The sequence below is a fragment of the Aulonocara sp. 'chitande type north' Nkhata Bay genome, linkage group LG6, assembly GCF_057382095.1.
Source record: "Aulonocara sp. 'chitande type north' Nkhata Bay isolate Kocher_YH1m ecotype deep benthic linkage group LG6, A_spYH_male_GT1.1, whole genome shotgun sequence".
NCBI lineage: Eukaryota > Metazoa > Chordata > Actinopteri > Cichliformes > Cichlidae > Aulonocara > Aulonocara sp. 'chitande type north' Nkhata Bay.
This window is the reverse complement of record NC_141349.1, coordinates 28,301,447-28,327,518: the sequence shown is the minus strand read 5'-3', so window position 1 is coordinate 28,327,518 and position 26,072 is coordinate 28,301,447. Positions and strand designations below refer to the sequence as shown.

At 40.4% G+C, this 26,072-nt stretch overlaps 1 protein-coding gene across 6 annotated transcripts in view; it reads left to right on the top strand.

Moving 5' to 3' along the window:
- Nucleotides 1-26,072, top strand: part of LOC147328010 (phospholipid phosphatase-related protein type 5-like) — a 68,045-nt gene that overhangs the window by 2,214 nt on the left and 39,759 nt on the right. For 3 of the 6 annotated variants that reach the window (XM_086296103.1, XM_086296104.1, XM_086296100.1), the window contains exons 2-3: nucleotides 4,275-4,385; nucleotides 25,242-25,430. In XM_086296103.1, coding sequence (XP_086152229.1) covers nucleotides 4,275-4,385; nucleotides 25,242-25,430 — 300 coding nt within the window. Of the gene's footprint in view, nucleotides 1-1,628; nucleotides 1,748-1,891; nucleotides 1,930-4,013; nucleotides 4,142-4,274; nucleotides 4,386-25,241; nucleotides 25,431-26,072 lie in introns of those variants that run through there. The other 3 variants (XM_086296101.1, XM_086296102.1, XM_086296105.1) reach the window with 3 other exon arrangements.

The following is a 26,072-nucleotide window of genomic DNA, read 5'->3' as shown; positions in this document are numbered from 1 at the left end:
TGAAGTGCCTTCCTTCTCCTCTCACCCATAATGACCATTGATTGGGGAAAGGGCTGACAAGGCAGCAGAGACTCTCACTAAGCCATAAAGTCAGCAAGATAATTGTTGTCAGGGAGATCGGGGAGGGGGCTAAGCTCGATATCTGAGAGGAAAACCAATTGGTTTGCGAGTGAGTAAAATTATATTGAAGATTGCTGAAGCCTTTTGCTTTATGATTGATAATATCAGGATTTCACAGTTCTTGAAAAATGCATTTACTGTGTTAATCAGAGGATATATTGGAAAGCCTTTTGAGGCGCTCCTAAACTTAAAAGAGTAGTAGCTGTCATTATTTAGCATGAGCGCAGTCATTTGCATGTCACAAACCCCTGAGCAACTCATAAGCTACTCTTCTTACTCTGACTTTTATCATCATCCCCCCGCCCCCCCCTTACCACCTCTTCTCAGTTTGGGGACTGGATCTGTTTTTCTTCAGCGTGTACCTGTTATCCCTCAGTCACTATAATTTCCCATTGCTGAGTCTGCTGGCTTTCACCCCACCCGCTTGATTTCTGAAGAGTTTCCGAACGTCTGCATCAGGACTTTGTCTCGCTCTTATCTCTTACTGTCAGGCTTTTGTTTTTGATCATCGCTCCTCTGTTTCCACTCTACTTCTCCTCCTTTCAACCTCATTTCCCCTCCAATTCTTTTGATTGCCTACCCATACTGGTTTGTGTGCGTGTGTGTACCTGTGTGCATTTTTGATGTGCCATGCAGAGTGTCTTTACAGGCATCCCGACAATTTGGTGAGTGAGCTGGTGTGGATGTATACAACTGTGGTTGTGTGTTTGCTTTGGAATAATCTTTTTGTATTCGTACTGATGATAGATAATAAATGGTTTCTCTCTTTGTGCTCCGACATGATTATCTATGAAAATATGAAGCACAGGGGTTATCAGCTGTTTCAAAGGGGCCAATTTATTAATGGATGGATGGCACATTGTGAGCATCAGGAAAAAAGTGTCCTCATTATAGTTAATGATCTTAAGTAGTACAACACTTGGTGCCTCTATTGTTCACCGTGAAGATTTAGTCCCAGAAAAGCGTTACCATATCTTTAAAGAAACACATCACCGAGCTGATGAAGTGATAGCGAGTGAAGCTTTCTCTTATGCTAGGAGAAGCGGTGCTCTAACAAGATGAGTTGTGAGAAAACCTTTCCTCAATTATATTTAGGAGTTCTCAGGTCCATTTTTTTCATTATTAAATGAAGAAGAATATACTTTGAAAAAATCCCCCCTAAAAACTCACCATGGGAAATGTCAGGGGGGTTGTGTTTTAGGTCAAATGAAAAATTACTAGTCTGCCAAGGAGATGATTGGTGGTTGTTTGCCAGTTTGTAATCAAGATTATTCAAAACTGCATGAAAATTTTAGAAGAGGCGGGGCTGGGATCGACAACAAAGTGATTTCTGGAGTTGATTAATGATTTATTATCTTTACGAGACAGGGCAGCTTATATATTTGCATGTGATGTATATTTTCTCAAATAAATATCATAATTAAATAAGAGAAATTAGAATACACTTTCTTGTATGTCTTCAAGAAAACGTCATACTCTTATCACAGTCCAAATATCCTTCTGCACCCAGGGTCTCAATTCATGCATGGTGCAGAGGCATTTTCAGCCTTGACTGTAAGCAGTGAAGACTCAGACTGCTGCAGAAGAAGATGTGTTTAAAAAACACTTTGATATTGACTTTGTAAAGGTAGGTTCAATCTACTTTATATACCACAGAGTTAATCAACAATTTTATATCTTAATTTCTTAGTTATATATTCTACAAAATAAATACTCACTTTTAGGCAAGTAAGTGTCCACCTATCCATTTTTATCTGTTTATCCAATTCAGGGTTGCATGGGGGCAACAACCTGGGAGCCTATCCCAGGGTGAGACACAGGATCACCAGTCTATCACAAGGCTAACACATAGAGACAGATAACCATTCCCACTCACATTTACATCCATGGCCAAGTTAGAAACACCTGTTAACCTAACCACATGCATGTCTTTAGACCGTGGCAGTAGCCAGAGATAACCCACAGAGACATGGGGCGAACACAGAAACCCCACACAGAAAAGCTCCAGACTGGATTTGACCTTTCTCGCTGTGAGATAACAGTTTAATCATCATACTAGTAAATGAAAGAAATTTAAAAACAACTAAACATCCTATCTCATAGAACTATAAAGCAGCATAAATTGATCATGCAAATACACCACTGTATAAAAGTCTTGTGTCGCTTGTCATTTCTTTATATTTTGCCAGGAAAATGGAAAATGGTGCATTTATTCAAATGTAGAAATATAAATGAAATACAGTAAATGGTACAAAACAGAGTTTCTACAATTCTAATGAGCTTGAAAGTCAATATTTAATATGAAAACAGCCTGAACTGTCTTAAACAAGCTTTCCCTGAGACTATTTAAAGAAATAAGAAGAAAGTTCTTGAGGCTTCTTTAAGGAGATTCAAAGCTCTTCTTTGGATGCTGGCTGCCTTTTGTTCTGCTCTCTGTCAAGGCGATCCCACACTGATTCAATAATGTTGAGGTCCGGGCTCTGGGGAGGCCAGTCTATGACTGATAGTGGTCCAGTGTTTGGTTTTCTATCCAGTATGTGTTCGCTATCATTGATGTGATGAAAGATGATGTCAATCGGGCACTTTTCAGATGGTATTTCATGGTAGATCACAATCTGACAGTACTTAAATTAGGAGTACTTAAAGACAAACACCACTGGCTTAAATGCAGCCCCAAACCTTAACAGTCTCCACCATGTTTTGCAGATGGCTATAGACAGTCACTGCTGTATCGTTCTCCTAACCTCCTCCATACAACAGTGATTTAAAACAAAAATTTGGATCCATCACTTCATAGGATGCCACTGATTTTCAATCCAGTTTGTGTTTATTTGGCATCCCTCATCCATTCTCCTTGTTTCACTTTCTTAAGAATGGCTTCTTGACAGCCATCTCACCACTAAGACCTTTTCTCAAGATATGCCAGGTTTTCAGCTAATAGCTATTTCAAAATCACCTTGTTGGTGCAAAAATACTGTTTATGGCTGTGTTATCCCAGGTATTTTTATAGACTCAATTAAAGAAACAAATTAAAGTGTCAAACAGTAAAATGCACATTTGTTTCTTTGCAAAGTTGTCTGTAGACACAACACAGGTTCACCCTCTGAGTTAGGTGCCTTTTTTAAGCTTGAATGATTCATAGGTGAGTGTATGTAGCTTAGCAAAAAAGGGTCAGTGGCAAAGTTATAAAATGCACGAGAACTATTGTTATTAGAGGCAAAGTAAGGAGAAATGAGAGGTAGCTCAAAAGGTTTGCACAACACTAGATCTGAACTGAACTTCAGCAGCATGCAGTGCTTTTTAAATGTATTTTGCTGTGTTTGAACATTGCTTCATTGTAAAGTTTATTGCAGTCTGATTGTTCAGCATTCTCCAAACAAAAACAGCATAAAAACGATTTTTCTAGCATGCTGACCTCTTTCTCTATGAGTAAGGCCTTGCAGAGGTTTTCTCTAGCATATTTTAAAACAAATATATTTGAAACCATCACAGGATGTAGTGATACACAAAAAACTGCACAAGAATCCGCTATACAGGCTTTTCCACTCACACACAGTCCACTCTATGATTGGCACTATATTAACTACCACTTTTTATCGCCCAGAACTATTTAGTGACTCATATTAGGTACAAAGTTGAAGAAAGTGACCAAACTGAAGTGTCAGTCTCTTTGATGGGTTTCTTTTTTGCAAATACAACATTTCAAATCAATTATTAACCACTGCCAAAGCTTAATATTGACTCTGATTCTGTCCAAAATCTCCTCAATACACGTGAGACAACGTGAGGTCAGTGTGTTTACAAATAGTCAGCGTAAGCCAAACATTCAGGCTTCAAACTGCTCTAAACACTCAGTTTCAGATCATTTTCTCTACTCTTGGTTCTGTATGATGACAGTGAGAGGCAATATTGCCACAGTGGTCAGAGCCACAGTCCTGGCTATAAAGCACTGGACCCTCATCTACCTGCTGTTCAAACCTATTTGTTTGCAGGGGGCAGCCAGTCAGTGGAAAGCAGTGAGGTGAGGAGCTAAAGCAGCTTCTTTCAGACAGTGGGTGAAGCGAGTAGACACAAAGGCTCAGTATAAGGATCAGTTCAACACTATAAATCCAGTAGACTGAAGCTTTACAGAGACTTTTTCTTTTCCCCAACAGATGATGGACAGTCGCCTGTCAGCACAGGAGAGGACAATGAGGAACCTTCCTGCAGACAGAGGCTTTCAGAAAACCAGCACCTACATCGTGCCCTGCTTCCTCCTTGTGGAGGTGAGTGTGACTGTTAAGGCACATTTTCTTCAACATTTCAGCGCTTTGGTCCCTGCTGTGCTCATCAGGCTTAACTCACAACAGGACATTTCAGCTTGATTTGGCCCGAACATCATTTGGAAGCTATAACTGAAAGAAATCTACTGCAATCTAAAGGTTTAATGTGTTTTGTGCTGTGGAACAAAATGATGCGCTGTGTAGCAAGCACAGCAGAAATAAAAAAAAAATGCTTTAAATTCAGCTGTGTATTTAGGTCTTGTTGGAAATTTTAGAAACCTCTGTAAGTTGAAGTCACACAGAGCAAACGGATGGAGACATAAAAGCACATTTTACAGCCGTCTGCTGGTGGATGTTCTCTTCGCTTTCTATTCCCTCACTCCTGCATCGCTTTCTGCAATCTCTTCCTGTGTTTCTCATGGTGGATGAAGAGCAAAATGTGTCCCTTGGGGAAAAAATGCATGAATTGGCTGAACCACTTTTCAATTCAGTGACTCTCGAAGGAAGTGATTGATTTTGATTAACTGTCACAAATGGGTAATTACCCCCTCGTCCATGAGTCCGTTTAGTGATAACATTCAGCACAAGGGTGAAGGGATCTGTCACAAAGACCTTTTCCCTCATATGTTCCTGCTCTTCCCACAACTCTTCTTCTTTCCCTGTAATCCCTAAATGACCCGGTGAAGCTCTCATGGATCAAGCTGCATTTCCTAATTAATTGGCCTGATTAAGAACGGAAACCCAATTAGCCTGTGCTACTGTTAACATGCTCCAAGCCTGAGGATCCTCAGAGTTACAGCAGAAATAGCAAAATATGCAAAATTAGCACTTTTTAGCATTAAAATAAGGGTCTTTGCATTTAAATTCAGCCTAGAAATATAATTTCTTACTCTTACATGAGATCAAATGTTAATGTTTAATGTTGATGAAAGCTGTTTAGTCAAGTAGTGCCATAGAGAGCTGACTAGAAATAGAGGTTTTGCAATTGACAATAGTGCCTCCAGTAGGGCCCTGTACCCTAAAAATGATATTCCTAAACAAGTAATGTACATTTTTAAATTGAGGAAAGCATTTTTTTGTGTGCGTGTGTGTCACCAACATATCTTTGATCTTTGTGTTCTTGCTTTCATAGTGTCTCCCCTTTTCAGGAAGCTAACACGAAATCGGGACAGTGTTGGGAAAATCAGGCCCAGACATTGTCCACAGGTTCCCTCTCTCATATGCATCACACAGTAGGCGCTTCGCTGTGTCAGATGTGCTCTCACTACTGGAAATACTCAATTTGGATTTGGCAAGGGGTAGCGCCTGGAGCAAAAGCAAAAGCTGTTTAATGTCTGATCCAACTGATGGGTACTTACTTACAGCTTTTTGTGCCTAAACGTAATCAAAGGGCGAGTGAAAATGAAAGTAAACAGCAAATTAAAACAGACACTAAAGTAGGTGAAATAATGACAGTGCCTTTAAATGAACCCTAGTCTCACGGATTATGTTGCCACCATTCTGCTTATCCGCCCCCTCATGCAGTCTTTATTGATCTTTGTTTTGCCGGAGAGAAAATTGGTTTCTCTTGAAACATCACTGAGAAAGCAATCTAGTTATATGGGAACGTATTTTTATTTGTATTTTTTTTGGAGACTGCTTGGCTGTTCAGTCAAGCAAAGAGCTGATGATGTATATGGCCATTTTTCTGATTTACCAACTGAGACAAACTTAAACTGACTATCACTGATATTGTGAAAAGCTGGTCTCTTTGTGGTATCCATCCATCCTTTTTCTTCCAGTTAGCCAGCTGCCATCGGTTGAGAGGTGGGGTATACCTTAGACAGGTCGCCAGTCTATTTCAGTGCTGTGGATTTGCAGTTTTAAAAAAAATTAAGCTGACTCTTTCTTTTCTACACGACCCAACCTCTTCACCTGAAACTCCAAAGGGATTTTCCTCAGCCTTGTGTTTCATCTCTCTATATGTTCAAAAACACAACAACCTCTTGAGATGTGACTATAACTTTTTTTTTATCTGCTCTTTGTGCCTCAGCCAACACACGGAGCCTGCACTGTTTCCACGCACACACCTCAGTTACCTCTCCATCTCTTTATAGCTCAAATATCTCACGATCCCTCCAGGTTTACACGCGGCCTTAAGCTTGCTTTTATTTTTCATTCATTGCGATTTAGCATTCGCTCATTCTCGGGATCCTCTTGAGGACATGTTATAATGATTTTCCACCTTTATAAAAAAATTGTTCATAGTGCGTTTGTAATATCTCTAGGCTTGAATCTGTCACAGGTGCTCTTCACCTCCTTCTATATTCTCTTTGATGGTCTCCTGAGTACTGCCCAGTCATTCTTTACCTCTCTGCATCACTCCTATTCAGCACTCGGTCCCTTGAGTAATTACCGTACGTTGTTTGTACCATAGATTTCTCCATTATTCCCCTTTGATTGTAAAGCTTCGTCTCCTCCTCCCACTCAAAAGCCAGTCTGCTATCACAAAGTCTCTATTCTCCTCATTTTTCACCAACACTCTGTCCGTGTTTTCCCGTGAGTGTCCATCGTTTCTTAGTATTTCTTTGTGTCGCTCCTCTTGGTTTTGTTCATTTGCTCCTCCTCAGGATAGATTTTGTCCTCGGTAGACCTTGTCCCCAACCTTACCTCATATCAGAATGGAGACAGGAGGGCATTACGTACCAGGGTGTGAGCGCTTCTTCCCATTTTTGCCACCTTATTACCCCATTTCTGAGGACCCCTCTTTTTTTCAGCTTAGAGATGGATTTGGAGATGGAGATTTGGTCTGACTTTAATGACTGTATGTGCACCTGAATGAATCTGCGTGCATTACAGTAGTTTAATAAAGAGTGTTTTAAAATTAAATTCCCCCCTCTGCTGCATTCAGACTAAAGCAGCTTGCTGTAGCATAGCTCCCCCCGGAGGGCACACTCTCCTTTGTTGTTACATTAGCATCTCATTACCCATTTCTTTTCAATCCAAACGCCCAGTCTTATTCCCTCTCTCATTTCCCGCACAATCTAACTGTCTATCTATCACTGTCTGCCGCTCTATCTCTTTTATTCCTTCCTTATAATTTTATTTATGGCGATGGCCCTTTTCCTCTTACTCAGTCAGTCTCTGTCAGTTCGTCACTCCTTTTTTTTTATAAAGGCCTGTCTACCACATCTCACCGCGCTTGTCTGTATTTCTCTTCCCCTGTGATCGTGCTTGTGTCGCCCCCCCTTTAGTGATTGTTTTTTCCCTCTCTCTCTCCCTCTGCTTGATTAAAATGTGAGAACTGGCCCTATCACTTTCCTGTTAAAACAAGAAAGCGTTTACACCATTTTCCTTTAAACTGCATGTGATGAAAACAACATAATGGACAGCTGATTAGTCGTCCTCCTTCGCCGCTCTATCTCTCCGTCCTTGCTGCTCTCTTTTGTTTTTGCTTCATGCTGCTTCTGCAGCTGTGAAGCCACACAAGAGGCTGGTCTGGGGCCTAACAGAGGCACGGCTTCAAAGGATCCTCTTTAAAAAGTCATTTTGATACGACTGGCTCCTGACTTGCTTTAGACACTGGTGGGTGGGAGGAGGGCTGTTCTTTGGTGTGATCTAGGCCAGGCGGGCCTACTGTGAAAATCTGTACTGAAGTCGAGTTACATAGTATCGAAGTAGGAGTGACTATAAATTGACTGTTCTCACTGCAGCCGTCAAATAGTAGTGTTGTATCAGCTGCAACAATAGTAAAATATGATAATTATTACTGTCAACTGTTAATGTGCTGTGGTTATTAATTCATGGCACACAGCTTGTGAAGCGTGCGCGCGGGCTTTCCAGCTTTACTTTTCGGCCAGCTCGGGCTCGCTAAGCTTCCTCCTCTTCGCTCCTTCCTCACGCCTCGTTGGCTGCGTCCTCCTGTGGCATAGCAACTTCTGTAAAATAAACAGACTGCTCAGCATCAGACCACATAATATTTCAGGTCTGCAGCTTATGCTGTCTGATGATACTCTGAGGTGTTAGTTCATGTCAGCTTGCAGCTCTCATAGCTGAGCTTTTCTGTACATACACCAGTACGTGTTTGCTTAGTGATTTTTTTAATAGTCAGTAATATTCATAATACAGTAATACTCGTGGCCATTGATCAGTGGGCTTTGATCAGTGGTTGTTGATCAATGGTCATGAGATTTGCATAATTAGGATTAAGGAACTGACCTCCCAGCCCATTGTTCCTTCACTTGGCTGATTTCAGTCATTATGCAATGTACTGTTTATAAGATTGGGGAAACCTGCAGTCAGTTGAGACTGAAGAAGTCACTTGGATGAGTGACGAAACGTTTCTCCCACAAAACGCTACGTCCAGATGAACAGAATCAACTTTTGGAAGGTCAGTAATACATTCAAAGGCCATCTATTTATATACATCTTGCTAATAGCCAATTGAAACTCTATTGCTTTCAAATTTGCCTTAATTCTTCATGGAATAGATTCAACAAGGTGCTGAAAACAGTCCTCAGAGATTTTGGTCCATGTCCACATGGCAACATCATAGTTGGCTGCACACCCACGATGATCTCCTGTTCTACCACATCCCAAGGTCTTCTGTTTGATTGAGATCTGGTGACTGTGGACCTCCACAGTCACCAGATCTTTTGAGTCCAGGGAAATTATTGTTGTGTTCAAGAAACCAGTTTGAGAGGCTCAGTCCATCACTAGATGGACATAGTTTGATGTGTTGGACATGGTGGGCATCAATACTCAGGTCGGGTGTGGTGTTTAAACCAGGGCTGCCCAATCCCAGTCCTCGAGAGCTACTATCCTGCAGCTTTTAGATGCATCCCTACTCCAACACAGCTGAATCAAATGAATGGCTTGTTATCAGGCCTTTGCCAAACACGATGGCATGCTGAAGAGGTAATCAAACCATTTGATTCAGCTGTGTTGGAGTAGGGATGCATCTAAAAGCTGCAGGACGGTAGCTCTCGAGGACCGGGATTGGGCACCCCTGGTTTAAACAATGCTCAGTTGGTGTGGCAAGAAAAGAATTCTCCCGCACAATTACACCATCACCATCCTGAACCACTGATACAAGACATGTTTTAATGTGGTTTACATCAAATTCTGACCCAACGATTTAATTGTTCCATCAGAAATTTGGTCTGGACAGGGCAACATTTTTCCAGCCTTCTATTTTCCAATTTTGGTGACCTCATGTGAATTGTAGCATCAGCTTTCTGTTCTTAGCTCATAGGAGTGACATGCGGTGTGGTCTTCCGCTGCTGTAAATGGAAAATGGCCTGTATTTGTGTAGCGCTTTACTTAGTCCCTAAGGACCCTGAAGTGCTTTACACTACATTCAGTCATTCACCCATTCACACACACATTCACACACTGGTGATGGCAAGCTACATTGTAGCAACAGCTGCCCTGGGGTGCACTGCTGTAGCCCATCTTCTTCGAGGTTTGACATTCTGTGTTGATTCTCTTCTGGACGCCGAGTTTGTAACAAGTTACCGTTGCGTTCTTGTCAACTCAAAGGAGTCTGCTAATTCTCCTCTGGCATAATCAAAGCATCTGTGCCCAGAGAACTGATTTCTCTTTTTTGGACCATTCTCATTAAACCACCGCCCATTAGGCAACAACAATCTTGCCAAATCCAAAGTCAAATTTAAAGAGGTCAGTGAGGCTATTTATTAAAACTCTGAAGTTTTAATAAATAGGTGCATTTATATGCAACTGTAATAATTTACATCCTCAATCCTAAAACATACTGAGGATATCTTGCAAGTCACAAATTTTCTTGATACTGAAAGTTCAAAACATTCACAGATGTCTTTGCTTTTCCTTTCTAGCGAAACAGTTTTCACTTCTAGCATCCAAAGCAAGACAAAAGTTTTAATATTTAGGCTCTTGGTTGGTTAAGCACTGCTGTTTTTACGCTTCGGTTTGTTTACATGCATTGGGGAGTGTTCGTGCATATGTAAAAAAGTTGTGCAAAGCCTTTTTGTGTCTCAGAGGGAGCTGCGTGAAATGACTTGTCTGAAGTGATGTCACTGAGCCGGTTGTTGTTTGAGTGCGACAAGAATGAAAAATTTAAATCTCTGAATCTGCTGCATCTGTTTTGATCCTTTGTCCATCTCTGACAGTGTTACAATGCAGTGCTAAAACAGTGGAGTGCTCGCCTAATCATAATTTAGATCTCTGGTCTCAAAAAGACTTGCTCCTTCTGATATTTTCAGTATTCAGAAAAATAGAGACACTGAACACATTCCAAATACATGGTTTCATCCCTTTTAGAAACACAGAGCATAAATATCACCATAATTTCTGGGGGCAGTACTGATCCTGACAAAGACAGAGCAAACTTCTGTTTTGTTTTGTCCATCTTGTTGGATTCAGCCCCGGCATCAGTTTGCTTCTTAATATGTTATGTTATTCAGGACAGACACAAATCTAGCATCTTTTTATCGTTTCAGGTTTTAAAAACAAGTTCTCTAGCCTAGCCTAGTTTGCTTTAATAATAAACAGTGTTGCTAATACATCAGACCAACACTTGCCTCCACCAAAGCCTTCTCCTTACATGCGCTCACTTCATCCACAGTCCCTGCTGGGTATGATATCATCTCAGTACATCTTCTACCTTCAGGCAACGTGCTTGATATATCGTTTGCTTTTTTCTAAATATTTCTTTTTGGTTCATTTGTGCTAGGAAGAAGAAACACAATATTTTCTCAGATACAAAGTAATAAACATGACTAGGCTCTATTGCAGCAGCTTTGCATGATTCCCAGTTCAAAACAATCCCTGTTTAACCTGTACTGAAGTCTTGCCTGAAACAAGCCACTTTAGCTTCTCGTCTTTTAAGGTCTCCATCAACGATTGGTTGATCAGTCCCTCTTAGATTGGCAAAGGTTGGCAAATAATTGCCTTCTAATTTATAAATGCAGACAGATTGCCCAGCCTTTGCAACTGACCTAATCCAGTCTGCACCACTGAGTGCAAATCATCTGTGACAGGCATCTGCGTAAAAGGGGACCTGACTCAATTTGTTGCCCACTGGTTTTGCTCCTATGTCAAACCATGTCGTTCGCCTATGTCATTTTGCAGTTAAACTATTTGTGGAGGAATTTCTGAAGTTTTCAGCTATATGAGGTTCTGTCTGAATCTCTTTGTGTATGTAGACGGAAACAGATTTGGAACAGACAGCAACAAATTTGCAATTTTCAACCATTTCTCATAGTTATTCACTGTATTTTAAAAACAGATTGCAAGTAATTGCCACCTTGACCCATTTAATTGTAAACTGACATCAGACTGTCTCTGTGTTATCACTGTCATCACCAAAGCTGCTTTGAAGACCGCATTTCAAAGGTAACAATATCGCCAGATCACAAGTCACAATTCTTTTGGTCCAACCACAGTTTTCCTTATGACTGTAGAATAACCCAGTTTTCTTCTGATTGGTTGGTTTACGAGTCAGAGCTGTGTGCTTGAGATGGCCATCTCATCTATTGCTGTCAGTTTATATATGACAGAAATTAAAAAGAGCATAGAGGGTCCCCATTACCTTTTCCATTAGTGTTCCTTTTCATATGTGCTTTCAGTCCAGCTTTACTTAAATTAAAACGCTCCGGTAGATTAAACGTTATTGCTAAAGTACTGTACATCCCCGTAAGTCATTTTGTAATAGTGCTAATGATTGCCATTAACTTCTTTTTAACTTTGTTATGATCCATTTATTCACAATCAACATTTCCTCATGCCACAAAGGAAAGATAAGAAAAAAATTAATTCAGTTTCATAACATCTCTGAGCACATTACCTTTACACTAGAGCGTCATAGTTTCCTGGTAATTTTTGGGTGATGAAAAAGTGCCTGCACAGATTAATTTTTTTTTTATGTCCCCTCCCTCCTCAAGACACACACATACTCCCATGAAGACACTGTAACAGTTCATTGGCACATCATTCTCTCCCTAGTTCTCTCCTCATTATCTCTCTGACTCCATGAATAGCACCTGCCCGCCTGTCTGCTGCTCTGGGATTTCTCAATATTCTGGGTGGATGTTTGAAACACTTGTTAGCTGCGCTGCTTCCCACCTTTTATCCCTTTAGGGAGGGAGGAAGAAAGGGATGTGGGGGGGGGGGGGGGGGGTGATAGAGATCCTGTACTGTATGGATATCACAATATACTGTAGGTCCCTGTCATCTGCAGGTAATCAGTAGAGTAGCTGAATATCTGGCCAGCGGTATCAGAGCTAACTGTTTTAGAAATAGAACAACAAGATGCTGGAATGAGACTTTCAATAAAATCTGTATCTAAGATATAGTCTTTACAAACTCTTCCTTGGGGGAGCAGGCTGAGGGTCGCAGATGCCAACAGACTTAATAAACTGATCCGTAAGGCCAGCAATGTTGTGGGGATGGAGCTGGACTCCCTCAAGGTGGTGTCGGAGAGGCGGATGCTGTCCAAGATAAAGACAATGTTGGATAACACCTCCCACCCACTCCATGACATGTTGGTCAGTCACAGGAGCTCGTTCAGTGAGAGACTGAGATTACCGAAAAGCACCACTGAACGACACAGGAAATCATTCCTGCCTGTGGCCATCTCCCTGTACAACGCATCCACTTAACACACTGTTTGCTGCTACAACTACACATGTTTCTTTTCCAAATATTTATTTATAAGTGACTTATGTATGTATGTATGTATATATATGTATATATTGTACTATTCTTAGTTAGCGTATTGTCTGTCTTGTCTTAATGTTGGTTTAAAATGGAGCACTGTAACAAAAAATAATTTCCCCCAGGGATCAATAAAGTATTCTGATTCTGATTCTGATTCTATTCATGTTACATGTAATTACAGGAGTCAGATATAGAGGTTGGCTCTCAGTGCTGGTTATCCATGTAGCTCTAAATAGATTCGGCTTAAATTCTAAATTGTACACACTTTTTCCAGAACACGTTAAAATCAAGTTAGATTTAAATTATTCTGCAAAAGTGCTGTTTTTTTAAAGGCTGAAGTAACAATAGAAAAGGGGGATGCATGTCAAATAACTGTTTATTTAAAAAAAAAAAAAAAAGCAAATACATGTGTATATTCATAAGCAAGATAGCGTTGGCATAAAAACCTTTAACTGCACTGTAGGCTTTTATTCTGGCAGCGTGTTTGTGCGAGTGAGCCTCTTCCTTTTATTCCTCCCTGTTTGTAAGATGCGGGGGCATGTGTGCTTGAGGACTGGGGATTTCATACAATTATGTGATTGTTCTTTGGTGTGTAGCAGTGAACATTTAAACGCACTATTCATGGATATGTAGTCCACTGGCACGAGGAAGCTCTAAATGCATTTGTTTGCTATGGGGAGAGAAAGAGAGAGACGGGGGTGAGGGAGCCAGTGAGAGACTGTGGACACAGAGAGACAAAGATGTTTTGACAGTGAGGATGATTGAGAGACATAAAAGGAAATGCAGCGAGAAGGGGAGACACAGAAAGCGTGGGTTTGAAAATTATTGAGGAAAGATGTTTTTGACAGATGACGGGGAAGGGGGGGGCGATTTTAAGATAAATAAACCCATAAGAGAAACAAAAGCACTGGGAGAAAAGAGAGAGAGAGAGAGAGACAGGGAAAAGAGTGGAGGACATGTGGGTGCCCCCCCCCCCCCCCCCCCCCCCCCCACCTCGCCACAAAAAACTGAACGCCTGCTTTGATCCTCTTCATTTCCCTTGTTCCCTTTTTGTATTTTACCTCACTCTCCACTTCACCCTCTTTCACTCTCTCATATATCCTCATTTACTCTCTTGCACCTCCTCTCCCCTGTTTTCCCCTCCTCCCCGCTTCCACTCCTAGTTTTATTTCCCAGCGGCTTTGCCCGGCCGCACTCTGTGATGTACTAATGTCTCATTAACTCTTTTATCTGTCTGTTTATCTTCTTCCACTTCCACTAACCCTAACCCTCTGCTGCTTCTCCCAGTGCTCTCTTAAAGGCTCTATCCCTCTGGCTTGACCAAGGTTTTCCATCTAATCCATCTTGTAGTCCTCTTGCTCAGTGTGTTGTAATACAACCCAGTGACACCAGGCGGCAGTCAAGGCCATTTATTTGCTTGTTATCCATGCTGATTATGATTTCCTTTAGTGAGTTTTTTTTTTTTTTTTACTTTGTTATCTCATATAATCACACTCATCTATTTAACAAATATGTTTTTAAGGGGCAGTGTCCCTGCGATGCATCGTATTGGTGCTCTACTTGAGCTGTTTCTGTCCCAGAGGCTGCATGCGCCCAACACCTTTGCTTTTTTTTTATCTGGAAATCTGCTGAATCTCATAGAGACGCACAGATCGAGATCTCAGCCGCTGTAAAATATTTAGTGGCTCCGATCACGTGAGCGAGTAATCATGTGGCTCATCAGGAAAACAGGAGAGGTGTTGCTGCCTCGTCTCACTCTAATTTAGGTGAAATGTTTTCAGTGAGGCTCTGTGATGTGTGTTGTAACTCTGAAGTCAACTGAAGCCATGCAAATATAAAAAGCGTTTCAGCTGAAGATGCCAGCTTTTGGTTTAGAGGTTAATTTGTGTGGATGTGTTTTTAATTGTGGCTGATTAATGTTGGCACATTAAAAAAAACAGAACATTTAGCTGTTTAGTAACATATAATAAGAAGAAGGTTAAACATTTTGCAGCCACTTTATGAGAAACACCTTCACAGGCTAATGTGTGCCAGAGATCATAATCATTTGTTTTTGGTGACATTATTAAAATATGTTCATTCAGTTATATTATGTATATAACTGTGGTCGAGGTTAAAGGAGGTATTATTGAGGACCTAATGTATTTAACAATTCAATGAAAGATTAAAGGAACAGCACGACAAAGAATCAAGATAATAATTTCCTTATTAACTAAATTTACATATTTTTCTTCTGCCCTGTTGTGATGTTCATTCACACAGACTGCTTTGGTGTGGGTTGTCTGGTTTTGCAGGTATCTGCTGCAAAAATGTTTGCTTTCTCTTTAATATAATAGAACTAAATGATAATTGTACCGTGATATGTTTCATTTAGAAACAGTTATCTGTCTGCATCCGCCAGTTAAAAGAAGCCAATATTACCAGTCAGCTGAGGGAGGCAGTCAGAGGACAAATGTAAGTAAATTTGATTATGGGTTAAACTTTCCCTTTAAAAGCATACATTGTGATGTAAAACTCTTGCACTACCCCTCATTTATTTATATGAAGCTAGGAAAATAGAAAATGTATGTAGCAAGTTAGTGAAACAGGTGCTTAGATGCATATTTTATATAAGACAAAAACAGATTTTTTATCGTTTTAACAAGCTTGAAATTAAATATTTGATGTCTTTTTTCTCCAACACAGCCTTAACTCTATTGGGAAAGCTTTCTTCTTATTTCTTTAAATAGTCTTCAGGAATAATTCTCCACGTTTCTTGGAGGTGATTCAAAGCTCTTCTTTGGATGTTGGCTGCTGTTCTGTTCTCTGTCAAGATGATCTCACACTGCTTCAGTAATGTTGAGGTCTGGGCTCTGGGAAGGCCAATCCATGATTGATAGTGTTTCATTGTGTGTTTTGGATCATTGTCATGCTAACAAATGAAGCTGTTGACAGTCAGATGCTTTTCAGGTGATATTGCATGATGGATCAAGATCTGCTTGTACTTTTCTGCATTCATAATTCATCAGTTTTTAACGTCTCCAACACCACTGCCTGAGAAGCAGCCAGAAACTATGACAAAGCCTCCACTGTGTTTTACAGATAGACACTCACTTCTGCCGTCTTCTGTATATATGGATATGTTGATGACGACAATTTTCAGCTTTAAAAGATCTGTGACTGTTGATTTTTTTTCTTGAGTAATTTGCCATACCTCAGCCTTTTCTCCCTGCTTCCCTTCCTTAACAAGGGATGCCCACCCTTCCACTAAAACCATTTCTGATGAGGCTTCAGTCAACAGTAGAGATAAATATTTCAGGTCCTGTGTCAGGTCTTTGCTGGATTTCTTTTCCTATTTCTTAAGGACATGACTTCCAGATGCTGTTTATCTGCTGCAGATAGCTTTTTAGGCCTGCCAAGGACACACTGCACAATGTGCTGAGATTTGCCAAGTTTGCAGCTAATAGCTATTTGGGAATCACCTTGTTAGTGCAAAAATACTATTATATGCCTGTCAAACTGTGTTATGTTTGGCATTTTTTGTAGATTCGTTTAAATAATTGGGAACAAATGCTGTGTTTTTGCAACAGGCTGCTAAGTTTTCTGTTATTTGGAGATCCAATACTACTTCATCCTTCCAGTTAGGGGGCTTTTTCATGCTTGAATGATTCATGGGTCAGTGATAAATGACATAAAAACTACAGCCTGGACTGAAAATTAGTGGGGAAAAAGCATTCAGTTAGAAAGCCTGGAGAACTAAGAGCACATTAAAAAAATTACAATAAAGTCTAGCTCCTTGGAAGCAAAGGAATTAGACTTTTCCAAAGTAGATTTTATTGCAGAACATTTACATCAGGTGCAACTAATACGCATGACTCAAAAAAATTAAAAACAACATAACTAATTTATATAAATGAAGTTTCAAATGTGCAAAACCATACTTAAATATAGAAAATTATCTCTTAAATGTAGGCTTACCCAGCCTCACCCGTGCTCATTATGACTCAGTTATAGTATAGAGTGTATATTCATTTAAAAACACTGCAGACCTGCTGTTAGCAAAAAGCAGCAGCATGCCTCCAGTTCATCCTGAGCCCTGTGACATTTGTCTTCTTGCAGCAGGACGCTGTCATCTCGTCACCAGCCTCCATCCACACATTCTCACCTCCTGTAAACATGTTTGACTTTAGCAGTTGACTTTTCTGCCATCTGGCTGCTCCACACAGGCCGACGGTAGACATGCAGCAGTTATATGCGAACTCACAGTTTGGCCCCAGGAGACATTAGTGATGCCCACTCTATTTTCACCTCTAGTTTCCCTACCCATAATGCACCATTATTGTCACATTTCATTTCCCCCTTTCCAGTTAAAGGGCTTTTAGGGGAAGGAGATTTTCCTCATTTTCTGTCACGAGTCCCATATTAGTCTCTTTGATTTCTTGCTTTTTCTCCCTTTGAAGTGCAGAGGTGTAAGCATTAAGTCTTAATTACATGGTCTGATAAGTGATTTCAGTTTACTGGGTCAGATGGAAAGAGGTCAAGCTCTTGAATCTTTTGCAATTTACAAATCTGATTTAATCCCATGGCTAAATTTATCCTGACAGATTTTAGTATCTAAATCAAATTGGGTTTTATTGCATAACAGTGCAATCCCTTTTTTTCATCATCATTTCTGCTGGCAACATTGTTCCAGATTCTGAAGCAGCAGGCTAGAAATAACAAATCTATGTGATTCATAAACAGGGATGCCAATTCCTGGCTGTGCTATGATATTTACTGTGCAGTACAGTACGGCTGTACGTTCTTATTTCAAAGATTTACAAGCATATAGTTGTGTTTGCATGACAGTAAGCCTTTCAAACCTCAGTGTCCACCAAGACTTAAAAAATGCATGAAATATTTAGTTTCGTCATATTTGAATTTTTTTTTTAAAATATGTGAACAGAAGCCATTGTCTTATTTCCTGTCGTTGAACTGGCATTCAATGTTTCGAGGCTTTAGTGTTTTATCCTTTATAGTCTTTGAAAGATTAATTTCACATCTCTTGAAACAGACTGACAGAGCAGTGAAAGGAACACGCTTTGTGGCATAAAACCAACTGCTAATTTTCACATTCAGAGAAGATAACAAGCAAATTTATTTAGACCCTTTTTTGTGATAACATATGTGATAGCCACAGACTTTCTCTGCCCTCTTGACACTATGATTATGTGGATTCATTTCTTATAGAATATATATAATACACAGTAAACCAGCAACTTGTCACTCTACTCTTGGCACACTATCATTAGAATAGAATAGAATAGAATAGAATAGAATAAAATGCCTTTATTGTCACTATACAGTTGTACGATGAGATACAGAGCATCTCCTACTCAGTGTAAACATGCTGGGGGGGGGGGGGGGGTACAGTTCTGCAGCGCTATATACATATGGACAGTATTAACATAGAGAAAAAGAGATATATATATACATATAATGTACAAATATGCAAGCCGTTTAAAAAAAAAAAGTAATATGTAATAAATAGTGTTGTGTATATACAATTGAGTTATTGCACATAGAATTGGTATTGCACAGTGGTGGTCCATAGAGGAAGTGGGAATAAAAAAATTGGGGGGGGGGGCTGTGTTATCGGTGCATGTGTGAGTTCAGGTCAGTTATGGCTTTGGGGAAGTAACTGTTTTTGAGTCTGTGGGTTTTTGTGCTGATGCACCTGTAGGGCTTCCCTGAGGGAAGCCCTACAGGTGCTTACACATTACTTTACTTTATCCCCTTCAGAAAGTAAATCATTCTACTTATGCATCACTCTTATTTACCACCTGAGTGATGTTGGTTTGCTTAGCAATTCATAATATTAACATTAAACCTTACGTATTGCTAAATATCCGCACAAATGCTTGTGCACAAATACTCTGAAAATAAGACGAGGATACACAAGGTCATCCTTTTAGTGTTGTTCTACTGAGCCACCAGCAGACCTGATAAAAGCAAACACAAAGAGCACTTCAAAATGCTGTGTCAACAGTGCTCATATTAAAGAGAAGGGCAACATTTACTGTACTATTTTCAATTCCGCGAGCCTGTTCATCTCTGCTTCGGTGACCTGTTGAAAATTCAGGCTCTGGCTGCTTGGTTGGGGCTGGCACACATTTGAGCATCTCTTTGGACTTTGAGGTCTATCATTACTGGCTTTGTGTTGTCATGTATTTGCAGTTTTTTGGAGACATTTCATGTTTACAGCAGTGAGTTGTTGTCGCTCACCCATTCTGCACTCTACCGTCACATTTCTTAAAATGAAAGTGAATTAATTTGAATTTTTGTCTTATCCTCCACATGATAGTTGTTGTTCTTGAAGGCGTGCAAAAATTACATATTTTATTGTTTGATTAGGAGGACTTTTGTGTGAATGCAGCTCTTAAGCCTGGTTCTGTCTGTGTTTCATTACAATTTCACCATGCTTTATTTCTATTTCCAGGCGAGTTTCCCAAATAGCCTCTAAAGAATTTAACAAAGAGCTGATAAATTACTAAGAGAAACATTGAACATTTACAAGTAGCAGATATAAATCTAGTGCAAGATACATTTTAACAAAAAATTTAAGTATGCTACTTTAAAAATTTTAAAAAAAGGAAATAAAACATTTTGTTTTATTTTGTATGTGAGAATTAGGCAGAGGTCTTATGTGTGTACACCCTGAACAAAAATGAGGACAGAATTGAAAGGGGAAGGTGTGGACCATCTGGTGAGCACTCCTTTAAGTGGGACAAACAGGTGGACCGACTGGATTCAAAGGGTGCCAGAGTCGCGACGTATTGGGGCAATAAAGAAGACATTTATTTTCAGTGGCTGCAAGGAAGACTTACTGTGTAAAAAATCAAAATTTAAGCACTTCTACTGGTTACTATTGTAGCAAAGATGTTAATGAATTTACAACGGCAGTATCCTGGTTAAAGAGCATGTGTGAAGATGACTTGTGACAGAATGACATTTGGCTTGCCATAGCCCTTCATTACCACCCTTACTACCAACTTTAATTCATCAGTGCTGTTCATGATGCTTTAGAAATAATTTTATGCAAATTAATATTCCATGGTGACTTGTGCAGGATGTTCCTCGATGCTAATTAGAAACCATCAACTTGAAGTTGCTTTGACCTTTACAGATATTACGGCAAACTGGCAGTGCCTGCGGAATATGCAGGGATTTGGTTTCTTGTTTGTGTGTAATAAAGATGGATTAAATGTTATATATCACCTCTGAATTTGTAATCAGTAGGAATACTATGTATATTTCCTGTTTTTACCAAGTTAACGAACTTTAATTACTCAAGAATTTCAATCTGTCCAAATGCAGAACTTTTAGCCAGTTTTAGAAACTGGGGAGTGGTTTAGCAGAGACCAAGAGCTTTTGACCCCAACCCAGTCCACAAAGCACACGACCTCTTTGGCTGCTCTTGCTGCTGAATGGCCCAGAGGAGGATGGGCCTATGCAGGTTGCTCTGGCTTAGTCCTTAAAGGGCCCCATGGACTAAGGTTTGGACACCTGGTGGTCGTGAGTGAGCTCCTCCCTAATACCCTGGGTGGGTATTAGGTATCATTTTGAATTGCACTTAGTCTGGCCTCTCAATCAGAATACATTTTGTTTTGGGAAATCTTACCAGGGGCAAGTTGCCTTAGACAGTATAGCTGCTGGGATTACTTGGGCTTCAAACCCCCCTTACATCATGCCCCCTAGGTGAGATGCTTCAGGCTTCAGTCATATTCAGGACCAAGGACACTGGAGAGACTGGCTTGTGAACACCTTGATATACCCCCTTCATACACACACACACACACGCACACACACACACACGCACACACACACACACACACACACACACACACACACACACACACACACACACACACACACACACAAAGCCAGGAAAGTAAGGGGATAGGTAGGTCCAGAGCCGTTGAAGTGTTGAAATCCCGTAAGGCTTGCAATGATCTACTTTGACTTTCTCGTGAAAATTACCCCCCATTTGAATGTTCTGACTACAAGCAAACATGATGCTTAATTCTTATAGTACACGATGTATAAGTCTGATGGGACATATAGTACACAAACACTGACAGTTGCGTAGAGCAAAAGTAGATACCAAAATGACGCGTAATCTCCCAGGGAGGTTTTCTGCGGTTGTTTTCAAACGTTTTTTAAACTTTGATGGTTGTTCGCAGACCTCCCTCGCTCTCTTTCTCCCACTATCTACACCTCCCTGCCTCAAGCCTTCTGTTGCTCGGGCAGAAGAGAGAAATGGATGATGGAAAGAAATGTTCAACACAGCGTATCTGTGTCAGAGTTCCTGCTCAGACATGGGAATGCACCCACATGCCCACAGACACTCACGGAAACACACCCACATACTGAAACACAAACACACACACAAAGCTCATGTAAAGGGAAACGAAAAAACCATGGAGGAATAAGTTGCTTGATATTATTGGTCTATATATAAACTACAGGCTGTGTGTGTTTTTTAAAGATTTCGCTCGAATGGCCTACGTGATGATGCTCTCTTCATTTGGGACCCTCAGTGAAACGTCTCCCATAAACAGAGTTATGTAGATTACGTCTGCATATTGCCAACAGGAACAGATCAATTATTTGATCTTGTTGCTCATGAAGGGAATCCATTCATTGAAATTCAATAACTGTTTACAAAAACACTGAAGAGAAACGTGTAGACTTGCAGATCAGACAGCAGAGCTGGGTGTGTAATGAATGTTTAAATTAGGTCACCCTCTCCATCCCATCTTCAGTGCTCCTTTCTGTGTAATAAAGCAGAATAGTATCTAAGACATAACAAGCCTCCCCTTCCCATAGCATTAATCCGTGTGGGCTCTCTGTTTTCTGAAGAGCATAAACGTGTTGGAGGACGTTTCTCAGTGTTATGTCACTTTTCCAGCCATCTGCCACTGTGAAACCTTTCTCTTTTGGTGCTGTAAAAGAAGATGAAGCTCCTTCAGCACATCTCTTCATTTCAAATGAATAAATGCAAGTCTGCTTGACATTGTCGCATAAAATGAAATAGCATTTTAGAAGCTTTCGGTTAAAAGCACTCAACATGTTAAGCATCTTTTGCTCTGTGTGTAGTTGAAGTTACATTATATGCAGGAAGTTAAAGCAAGAGTTTTGTAGATGGCATGTTTGCCTTGCCAGGTGACTCCCTGAAGTCTTTACACAACAGCGAGTTTGCTCAACAGTCAGCTGAGACTGCGGGAATCCACAGCACTCATTAACTGGTCTCCAAGATGTTGCTACAGCCAGCACATTTACAAGTGACTAACTTCTCAAAGACATGTGCAAGGTGCCCATCAGTGTCTATGGCACGATGCATGGGGTTATATACACAGTGAAGCACGTTGCACTTCCAACTTTGTTGAGGATTTCATGATGCTTCACTGAAATGCAGTGAGTAGTAGCTTTTAGGGTTTATGTTTATGTGAAGTAAAACTAAATAAGTGAATCAGAAAGTAAAAATAAAGGACTTTGTGTAAAATCCAGTATTTTGTCAACCCAGCAGTTTACTTTTACGGCAACATGAGGTATTGCGTAAGAATGTACCCAGACCCCATTTTGTTCATTAACACCACCTGATAGATGAATGAAAGAAGGCGTGCCATTTTTCTTTTAAGCACACCAACTTTGATCACTTACGTGCATTTAAAACCTCTGGTAGTAGATCTCATGGTAAGCTAGAAAACTGAGCTTTGTAACATGTTTTATGCTGCGAGAAAAGAGAAAAGTCCAGTAATCCAAACAGAGATGTAATGAAGAAACACAGTGAAACTCACCAGTTCGACACAACAAGGAACATGGGAAAACTGAAAGCTTAAATATGTAATGAGGGGAGGTCCTTTTCCATCAGGTGGAGAGCAGCTAAAAATATGAGGGCAGTGTTAGCCAAGGAGTACAAAACTCAAGCGTAGCGGTTAACGTCATTTATTTACAATAACACAAGAGTAGAGCATTTCAAAAAATGGAAAAACTAACGGCGAGCTAGATGTCCCTTTTATACAGACGACATGCAGAAGTCTTGAAACACATGCTCTAGCACCAAACATCACAGAAGTCACTCTTCACCAGTCGTATCACACTGGGAAAGGCCTTCTTACTGGTTCCAACTCCTCCACTACATCCAGCACCAGTTCCACAGACAATTCCAGGGCCAATCTCATTGGCATCCATCTGGCCAATCCATCCTGTTGCTCTTGTGAAGCTCTGCCATCTTCATGCTTGTGCCACCTCTGCATATGCTCTGTGCCACCTCTGTCTGACTGCCCTCACCTCCCATCTTTTATGCAGCACTAGCAGGTGCAGATAATTTTTTTTTGATTAAGGTGTGAGTAGGAAGTAAAAGAAAAACTTCAGAATAAAAGCATGCATGCAAAATGTATACAAAAAACATGGTATAAACTAAACCACTAAAAAACACAGAATAAAACATTAAAACTACTCCTACCCCAAAACAAATACAGACAAGGTAACAGGGATAGAGGACACAGCGGGGGGAAACAAGACATGGGTTAATTGAATAGAAAAAAAAAACACAAGGGGAAGAAAAAGTGATAACGTCCCACAAAACCAAACAGACCAAAAAAAAACAGGAAGTAACTAAACACCAAGCACACATAGAGACTTAACAAGACATAGATGAGGCAGCATAACTGAAATGTAACCAACCGGAAAACTCTGAAGTCCAGCACATAATCAAAAACAAACAAACCTAGGAAATCATTAATAAGCTGTAATAATTATTAACTCTCAGCTGGGGTCCTTTCTTAAGATCTGCTTTGACTTATGATGTAGTACTCTGTTGTTGTGGTTGAAAACCAAGGATCTCATCACATGATTAATTTGTTCATTTATATTTTGTTAATGTGCAAATGCTAAATAGTAAAACTTTCTTCAAGTAAAATAAGAAATTGTTAGTGACAGCCACAAAAACCGCTACAATTTGCTCCTTGTCTCACTGTCCCTGAAGCTGCAAACCAGCTCAGCCTGCCAGCAGAGGCTCCTCATGTTTTGCTGCTGATAAATTTGTCCTTCGCATACAATGCAAGTCCATCTAGCAAGCATTTAGGCTGCAGCTTAAGAGGAAACTAATCAGCAGCTCTCTATATTTAAACTCACATTTTCCTTTTTCATTTGCAGTTTTTTTTGTTTCGGGCCGATCTGCGAGGGCAAGCTAATATTGCACAAACCTCCAGTTTTCAGTTGCAAATTTACAGGAGCTCGCACTGCAGTCACTTTTTTTTTCCTGCAAAGAGCGTCTGTGTGCTGTTTACTGGAGTATAAATGAATAATTAGAACTTGTGCATCTGTCTCATCTTGGGAGAATATCTCACATTTTTTGATGTGTTCTATGTTTATCATCGCCTCTTCCTGTCCTCTCCCTCACATACATACAATCTGCTTTGAAATGCTTATTTATTATTTATGTTTTAACAGCAATGAAGGTCATATTTTATGCTTCACAGCTCCTGCTTTGCATAAATCTGATATTTTATAAATGTCAGAGTAGCACAAAGTTATGCAGACTCATGTACCCTGATTCTGCTTGTTCTCATACTCTCTGCTCTTGCCCGGGTTCTTCCTTTCCCTGTTGCCTGCTCCTTCCTCACTATTCTGCTCTTTTTCACCTCTCTGTGTCTCACCCTCCACTCTCTCTCCTGCCCTTCTTCAGCTCTTCTTCTGTTCCTCCATACAGCTTTTTTTTCTTTGATCGCTCTCCATTTGTTTCTTTACCCTCCCACTCAGCATACTGACACAGCTGAAGGGATCTCTCTCTCTCACACTCTGTCTCCCTCATTGCTCTCATTCTTCTCTCTATCTGTCTTTCTCCTTATTTGCCTCCCTCCGTCTCTATCTTTACCTCCCTCCCTCACTCTCCCTCCTTTCCTCCCTCTCTGTCATCCTCCTCCCTCGCTATCTCTCCATGCACACTTGATTCATTTTACACATTACGGAAGCATCCATCATTTTGCTCTGTGGAGGAAAAATCTCTTCTTTTTTCCCCCTTTTCTTTTTAAAAAAAAAAAAAAAAACCCGCAACAGTATTTTCCACTTCTCTTCTTTACGGCTGTCTTCTCTTTCCCAACTCCTACACTCTCCTGTGGATCCAATCCTAAAGCTGGAACCAATATGTTTTATTTTCAGCTGGTCATCATGGCAGGGACCGTTCTGTTGGCGTACTACTTTGAGTACACAGACACGTTCCCCGTGCACATCCAGGGCTTCTTCTGCTTTGACAAAGCTTACTCCAAGCCGTACCCAGGACCAGAAGAAAACAGCAAGGCTCCACCTGTCCTCGTCTACTCTCTCGTCACCGCCATACCCACTGTGACGGTGAGTCTGTTTTCAACTTAAATTAAAAAAAAGATACTTCCACATGTGATCATCCTGCACACATGCACACATATCTTACATGAATATACGTGACAGTCATGCACACAACATTGACCCACAGCATGTGAAATAAACACGCACATGCACATGGACAGTACCTCCTCATCTACACGTGGTGTTTATGGATTAAAACAGGGTAGCGATGCGTAGGTGTGCATCCTCGTGGACTCGCAGCTCTGTTTGTGTGGTTGCGTTCTCTGTAATAACCATGGCAACGGGCACTATATTTGTCCTCCACAGAGCAGTCAGAGATAGCTACAGTGTGCAGAAAGTCTGTCCTTATTTCCACATTGCATTAAAACAGAATAAAACATCACCTCTGAGTGGTCTGACTTATTTAGGTCTGCAAGGCACAGTTTCATTATTTTCACCTGTTACTTCAATATGCATATAGAAGCATCTTCAGTAGCTGAGTAGAATTGAATACTGTCAGTCATAATACAGCAGATCAGACCAATCAGTGTTAAAGTGCTTTCTTTTAGTAATTATCTTTAGGAATTTATCAATTTTCATTGGCACTCAATCAGTTTATAGTGGCTATAATTCATGTAATTACCCCAAGTTAATCACAGCATGCACAGT